The 8,345-nt window shown below is 34.7% G+C and overlaps 1 protein-coding gene across 1 annotated transcript in view; it reads left to right on the top strand.

Moving 5' to 3' along the window:
- Positions 1 to 7,974, top strand: part of LOC107015931 (protein TONNEAU 1a-like) — a 14,380-nt gene extending 6,406 nt beyond the window's left edge. The window contains exons 2-8 of the mRNA XM_015216379.2: positions 1,288 to 1,420; positions 1,795 to 1,883; positions 1,976 to 2,098; positions 3,042 to 3,175; positions 3,274 to 3,299; positions 3,376 to 3,532; positions 7,737 to 7,974. Of these exons, the coding sequence (XP_015071865.1) occupies positions 1,288 to 1,420; positions 1,795 to 1,883; positions 1,976 to 2,098; positions 3,042 to 3,175; positions 3,274 to 3,299; positions 3,376 to 3,532; positions 7,737 to 7,782 (708 nt within the window). The 3' untranslated portion in view covers positions 7,783 to 7,974. The remainder of the gene's footprint in view (positions 1 to 1,287; positions 1,421 to 1,794; positions 1,884 to 1,975; positions 2,099 to 3,041; positions 3,176 to 3,273; positions 3,300 to 3,375; positions 3,533 to 7,736) is intronic.
- Positions 7,975 to 8,345: the final 371 nt, after the last annotated feature.

Raw genomic sequence — 8,345 nt, 5'->3', positions numbered from 1 at the left:
TGTATGTATGTATGTATGTGTGTATGTATGTGTGTATATATATATACATACATACATACACACACACACATATATACACACAAAAAAAAACAACACTAATTTGTAATAGAACCAAACTGAGCATCCAACAATGAATAGTCCTCATGTTACAATCTCTGAATTAGTAATCCCTACAGAAAAATCCCTGAGTTTTCTAAACTAAATGACTCCTTAGAGAAAAGATTGTCATATACAGAATAAGGAGGATTAAATTGTAACCTACCGGTTGAATTGCTACCTTGTATCCTGGAAGTATAAGATTTATCCCCATCATGCATTCCCCTTTGCGGTGCCCACATTATGAGCCTCCTATCTAATCCAAGAAAAATAATAGGAATAGTAGAGAAAAGTTGGGAACTTAGAATTGTCCCAAGCTTTGAAAATTAATATGAAAACAAAGATTTGAGGGTGACTTTGGGGGTTAAAATTTTGAAACATTTTGGGCCATGAAATGAGAAACTTATGGTGGTGAATTGTAAAAAATCAAGATATATAGAGAGCATCAAAAGAAAATACCAATGAATGATAAAATTTGGGAATCCTATCGAGGATTCTATCAGCAAAAACCATAAGATAAGATTGTGTGAAGCACCAAGAAGCTGTATAGGCTTCCAGGGAACTGAGAGAAATAAACGTATCAATGTGTTACTCTATTAATTAGATAGCCATATAGTACTTGTATGTAGCTTGCTTTTCTAATGCTAATTTAACTACAAATAAATGGTAAAGAAATTTTGTCAGTTTGACTGGTAGTTGAATGATACAAAAGCAATAATCAAAAGAGGTTAACAATCTAAATTGTGATTGTCACAGAAAAAGTACATCGCGAAATTACTTGATTTGAAGTAGAATTTGTAAACAGTCATATTAGCAGATTATAGAAATATTAAACTGAAGCCAGTGTTGTCAATTTATGTCTGATAAACTTGGCCCATAAAACAGTTTTGACTTGTTTCCACTCATGAGAGTTCTTGTTACTACCTTGACAGAGGAATTGCAATTAGATAAAAGCTGAAAGCAAATGTTTGCTATTTTATGTTGGATTTGTAATCATAGTGATTTTTTTGGTAGCTTTTTGATTAAGAAATTATTTATTGGTAAAAGAAACCTGATGATCTTGTTTATCAAAACAAGATTTTCTGTTACATGCAGTTCCTTCTTCAGGATTCTCCTTTGTTGATATAATTGGAACTCTGGAGTCTGGTCGCCACAAGATATTTACACATTTTGCATGGCTACATTTCTTAGGCTGAGCTTAGAGCAAGCGTTTTTGAGGCGATAGAAGAGGAGGATAGGACCATTGAAAAGGACGAAGGCTTGCCTCCTGCATTATTGGGTAGCTGCAATGAGCGTGCGAAGCAACTCCATAATTCCCCTTCAGGTTCTCAGTTATATGTTTTAATTATTTTGGGTTTTTACCCATTATGCTTTACGGTCATGCTTATTTTTATTTTATTTGATTATTGAAGTGTTGTAGATTATGCACATGTGCTTTCTGTTTTCCTTGCATAATTACCTTAAAGTGAATAACACTTATAGTTGCTTAAGGATTCTTACAAAGTACACTGATGTTTACACATTGAACACCAAATATTACTTTTATGGTAAAATGCCTCTTACGATGGCCCTGTAATTTTATAATCAATGCATAAAGGTAGGTGTTTTACTAGTTTAAGAAGAGTTAATATTTCATATATCCTCCCACATTGATTCCTTCTAACTTTTTTTTTTATTTTTCTCCCTTGCTGAATGCAGGAAGGCTGCTAACTGCACTGATATGTGAATATTTTGACTGGGCTCAATTAAACCACTCACTCAAAGTTTATTTACCAGAGTGTAATTTGGTAATATTGTACAGCTTTCCTTAATGAATTGAGACCATTTTGCATAAATTGTCAGTTATTATTTCAATTTACAAGAGATTTCTTGTTTGCAGCAAAAGGATTCTTGGAAATCAGAGCTAAAAGAATTTAGCAGCAAAAATGGATACGATCTTAACAGGAATGGGGATAGTGGCCCATTGCTTTTGGATGTTCTCGAAGGATTCTTGAAGTATGAGGTTCGATAAACCTCTTATATTAGATAACTTCTAGACATATATCTGTCAGTTGCTTATGGTGTTGTTTATGTTTCTATTAGTATTACAAGAAGAAAATTAAAAGAAGAAAGGTGGGGAAATTATCATTGATAATCCTATGGAACTTGTTTGTTGGGGATACAATTTTATCATTCTTGAAAAAAACACAAGTTGAGAAGGATGAATTCAATATGGGAGATGTAGGAAATATGTTAAATATATAAATAGTTCAGTTTGTTAAGAGTGGTTATCTCGACATCCTAATGCAGTTGTGGCCCTCTCTCCATATAGTACCGAAATTCTCCTCGTGTTTTTTTTCTTCTATAGATCGATAAATAGCTTACAAATGCTATGACCAAATGTGGTCCTAGGGGGGAAAACATGTTGCTAGAGGTCCCAAGAAGCAAATCACAGAAGAAGATGAAAGTAAGTAAGTTGAAAGCATCAAGGCCTAATTAGGAACAGCTCTCTTGGCCAATAGGACAATAAATATCACTAAGCTTATTTTATTAAAAGAGAAAAAGACCATTAAGCTTAATTTTATTCGACAAAATTTGTTTCTTGGTTCTACTTCAAACACTTCTTTCTTTTCTTTGTTCTATGAGGTATGTCTGCGTCATGCAATCAATGGTTTATGTTTGAACCATTAACCTTGCTCAGATGCGATTGACTTAGTAAAGAGCATCCTTATTATGCAAATGCTGGTTTAAAATTTTTTAAGTGTACACAAGTATGTTAGTACATGAAACTTTCGTTTTGTGATGGTTTAACAGTCTCCTGTTCCAGGTTTGGTTAGAGTCTTAAAAATGTTTAAGAAGTTTCATTAAATGATAGTTATATCATTTGCAGTTCACGTTTTCTGCATTCAAATTGATTATGGTTAATATACAAGTCTATCTAGTAAGCTTTTAAATCTCTATCACAGAACTTATCTCAAGGAAGGGGTGCTGGGAGGAGATTGACAACACCAGATGCTGACTCTCTTCCCAATTTAGAACCAAGGAACATGAGGAGGCCTTCTTCATCTTCAGTTGCCGGGGGCTTACCTCCATTGGGAAGGTTTTCACATAAGACACTATTATGTTATCTTTCTTTGCATTTATTTATTTTTCTTTTCGAATTTGAGATCTTGACTTGAGACCATCTTCATTCCACAGGCCAGGTCCTGCAGCCCAGTCATCCTGTAGGTAGTGTACTTCCTTTGTTTGTATTAATTTCTGGATAAATGTTTAATCTTGTACAGATGGTTGTAATTTTAGATAGAAGAGGAGGTTCGTCGGTATCTGGATACAGGAAGGATGAATACAACTGGAGATATGACAATGATGAACTTGCAGAAGATGTAAGTCGTGCTTCATCTGCCTTAGAAAACCTTCAGCTGGATAGAAAAGCTCGGAACCTTACCACTTCCTGGCGGTAAGTGTTCGAGAACTGGATTGCTCATTCAAGTTTGGTTTTCATGTAACTTCTGTTAGATGGGTATGGGAGTTAGACTATGTACCTTTTATGTTTCCAGCAGTCTACCATGATATCTTTTTAATAAAGAAAAATTTATTGATCTGAGCCAGCAAAGTGTTGGTTAGCTATAACATCCAAAAGAGTACGTGCACCACAAGTCGTGTAATGAACAGACTAAATCTAACATGGCTTCAAGCTCTATACAATTCTCATAGCAGTGTTGCTTGCACCAAAAACTAAGCAAAACAGTTCAATTGTATTTGAGAACATTATCTACCTTATCCAAAGAAATTCTCTCATTTCTTTCTTTCCAAACAACCCGAAACACCAGTGCTGAGCAGTGATTTAGCAATGGCTCCCTTTTTCATGCAAGTAGAAGTTTTAAGGCATCTCTCAGCATACACCATTTGATGTCTCTAGATACCAATTGTTGGTTTTTAGAAAAAATTAGGGAAATAACATAGGAAGGCTTAGATAATAAAATAAAATACTGCAATGCTGTCAAAGGGAATTATTTTATTCACAACTCAGAGACATACATTCATAGCTTTAGTTTCTAACTGAAATAGAAAATTATGCTACTAACTTATCCGCAAATTCAAATAACAAATAAAGAGGAAACTAACTCCTAAATTCAAGCCACGTAGGACTAATAAATATAATTCAAAATCCTTAAAACTTAGCTATTCATGAACTGATTTCTGCAAAAGAAATCTTTTAGGGATAATATGACTAGCTGATTTGTTTTTGCAATATCTTGAGACATTTTCAACACCTTCCTTTTCTTACTATTACTTTGAGGGTAATATAACTGACATCACCCCACTTTAGGAAGTGCTTCCACTCTATTATGATAAACTGCTCATAGATTGCATGAAATCAGTGAAGAACTATATGTAAATCATGAATCTCCATTACTGAACTTTACAGTGAAGCTATAGAGAGAACATATTGGGAATTCAACTGTTTCATCGACTCTAATTCTGTTGACTCACACCTTATATACAGTTGCTAACTGACTTATCATCAAAATATCTTCTGACAAACTTATAACTAATTAACAGTAGCTTCAACTAACTAATAACAACAGCTGGATAGGTGCACGTTAGCTCTTTGCAATCTCCTTGTTATAATTTCCAATAGCCCCTTCAAGCTGGGTGATATGGGATGTTCTTCAATCCCAGCTTGGACATAAGATGGGAATGTTGACACCTACTCAACCCCTTAGTAAAAATGTCAGCAGGCTGTTCAGAGGAGCACTAATAATGTATGATCACAAACCCTTTCAAGACCTTCTCTCTAATAAAGTGAAAATCAATGTCAATGTGCTTATGATAGAAACTGAGGTTTTATACCGAATAAAAACAATAGAAAATACAAAAAGAGACACAAGTATCTTGTATCTTGTATCTCGAAGAACAATAAAAAATACAAAGAGAGACAAGTATCTCGTATTCTTAAAAGTTAGAACAACCTTTTATGCATATAAAAGATATATTACCATCTGTCCACTTATTTACTAGTCCTCCTATTATATAATAGATAACTGATAACTACTTTATTACTATTTAGGATAAGGATAGATAACTTCTAGTAACCATAAGAAACTGCCAAGTAACTCTTAATAACGGTAAGAAACTGCTCAATTGCTCCATGGGTGAAACCTCCAGGAATTTGAGAAGATGCAAATCAGTATCTTCTCCTATCTTTCTTCGTTTCTTCCTCCTTGAATATGTATGGAAGATACGTGCTGTATCAGCTTAGTTCTCTTATGGAATACTGGATTAGTAGCAATTTGGATGGCTGTTTTGCTATCACAGTGCAAAGGAACAGGTAGGCTTAGAGGTATGTCCAATGTGTTAAATAGTCCAATGATCCAAGTGATTTCTGCCACAGCAGAGGCAAGACTACTATACTCTGCCTCAGCTAAACTTCTGGAAAAGGTGGAAATGGTGGACTGCTTCTTAGACTTTCATGAGATTGGTGAATCTCCATACTTGACTAGGTAACAAGTAATGGACCTTCTAGTATCAAGGCAACCCCCAATCTTCATCACAATAGGCTTGTAAGGAACCTATGGATGTTGCTGAAAGTAGCACTCCAAGGCCTGGTGATTGTTTAACATACTTCACTATCCTGATGGCAGCATTCATGTGAGAGGCCATAGGGGCCAGCATGAATTGACTTAGGCTTTGAATTGCATAGGATATGTCTGGCCTTGTGAGTGTGAGATATAACAATCTTCCAATCAGTCTCTGATATTCAGTGATATCCAATAGAGGTGAATCAGAATCATTCTGAACAAAATCATCAAATTCATGAGTAGCGAGTTTTTGGTTCTGCTCTAGTGGTATGTCTATAGGCTTGGAACTTCCTAATCCCGAATCTGGGATCAGACTGAAGACATATTTCCTTTGATGCATTAAACTCCCTTCTGAACTTCTAGCAAATTCAATTCCTAGGAAGAATCAAAGACTTCACAAATCTTTGGTCTTAAAATTGTCTTTCAAGATATTTTGCTGCAGGTGTGATACACCTGCTCTGATACCACGATACACTGCTCATAGATTGCATGAAATCAGTGAAGAACTATATCTAAAGCATGAATCTCCATTACTGAACTTTACAATGAAGCTATACAGAGAAGAACATATGGGAATTAAATTGTTTCATCTACTCTAATTCTGTTGAGTCACACCTTATATACAGTTGCTAACTGACTTATCATCCATACAAAATATCTTCCAACAAACTTATAACTAATTAACAGAAGCTTCAACTATTTAATAATGACAGCTGGCTAGGTGCACGTTAGCTCTTTGCAATCTCCTTGTTATAATCTCCAATATATTAGATCAAGTTTAAGAACTATGAGTCTGGAGCCAAAAGGGCAAGAAAATTGGCCAAAAATTCTAAAAGGGCAACAAAATTGAGTTGAGAACCAAAAGGACAACTTTTTTTAACGCTGTTTGAATCAGGTTTAATGGAGTAAGGCGCAAACTCCTATGCGCCTCACAAGGCGCGAGCGCCAGCGTCTTACAAGACTCATGGTGGCTGCGCCTTGTAAGGCGCATAGGATTTGCGCCTTGTCCTTTGCATAATTAAAAAAAATTGATTAAAGATTTTGCATGTCTAAGTTTATTAATAAATTTTTATTAAAAACATTTATTATATGTATTCAATAAATATATTTATTTTAACAATTGGAATTATGCTCAAATATCTCCTAATCAAGAACCACCATTTGCTCTCTTATTCAGGTTTCCTTTTGCTGCTGTAACCGTGAATATTTACATGTGTTTGATTTTTATACTAAAAAAAAATATAAAGTATTTTTTATTTATGCTTTTTTAAGTGGCACGTATAGAGAAAAAATGGACAAATAATATGAGACGGAGTCAGAAGAAGTAATTAAAATATAAAGAGCACTGTAAAAACAAATAAATATGTAATTTGTATATTACATCACATAATTTTAGATTTTATTCTCCTATGTAAATCGTAGAATGATTTAGTTCAATCTTAATTTGTGGAGAATTCCCTGCATGGAATATTCCGTCATATTTCTTTGAATTTTCATGAATCCTCCCAACTAATAAATGAAAAAATATTTATACCATAAACCAAAAGATTTATCGACGTAGGATCAATATCTAACGGCTTATATCCAAAATTAGTTGAGGATGCTGAAAGAACAGAACCAAGTGACAAGGCGCATATCTTATGCGCTTTACAAGGCACAGCCGCCATGCGTCTTACGAGACGTTGACAGCTCGCGCCTTATAAGCCGCATAGGAGTTTGCGCCTTACTTCATTAAACCTGATTTAAACGGTGTTAACAAAAGTTACCTTGTGGTTCTCTACTCAATTTTGTTGCCCTTTTGGAATTTTTGGCCTATTTTGCTGTCCTTTTGGCTCCGGACTCATCAAACTATTCAAGAATGCAGCAAGTAGTAATGACCTAGGACAGCTCAGGAGCTGTTTTGTTATTCTGAAAACTTATGTACATCTAGTTATTCATGATGTGTCGTCTCTTTACTGTTCTCGTTCTCTTTGTTGAAGTATCGTGGTAAAAAAAGTAGTATCATGCTTTCTACTAAATTTGATCATATTATCTTGAACGTATGGTTGTGCCTCAACTTTGTACTAAATTTGTTCGCAGGCATGGAGGGGATGGCATGTCTGAGGAAGATGACAGGGGAGAGTAGGTGTAGCTAAATGGTCTCCAAATTACTAATGTGGAAATTGATATTATCTTAAACCATTGAAATGTTATGTTGTGTATTGGCCTGTGATATTGTGTATGATTGAAATACTGTATATTGCTTATAGTATATCGGTATGAGCAGCCTTTTACTATTTATGCTATCTTTCTTCTATTGGGACTGATTTTGGTTGAAGTGGCTTGGAGAGAGCTGGTTATTATTTGCAGATACAGATTTCTTTTTTGTACTTTTTTTGTGGTTTTTATGGTTTTTATGCACATGGACTATCCTTTCACACGATATCAGGCAAGTATGAGGTAACTCTGTCTATCAAGATATAGGCAGACGAGATAAAACTCTTTACACTCAATGTTTTTGGAATTTAAGTTCTACATTATAATGAATTTTACCTGCATCCATTCATTTTTATCCGTATTTCTTGAGTTAGGGTATAGTAACTGTTGCAATTGTCAATCTTGATGATTACTTTTTAGAGTAAAGTTCGAAAGTTTAATTTCATATTTGAGGTGCTACCGGCGACTTTGCGTTGCATTTGGTTGTACAAC

Source organism: Solanum pennellii, chromosome 4 (genome assembly GCF_001406875.1).
Source record: "Solanum pennellii chromosome 4, SPENNV200".
NCBI classification, from domain to species: domain Eukaryota; kingdom Viridiplantae; phylum Streptophyta; class Magnoliopsida; order Solanales; family Solanaceae; genus Solanum; species Solanum pennellii.
Note: the sequence above shows the minus strand (reverse complement) of the source record. Positions and strands in the feature narration are given on the sequence as shown.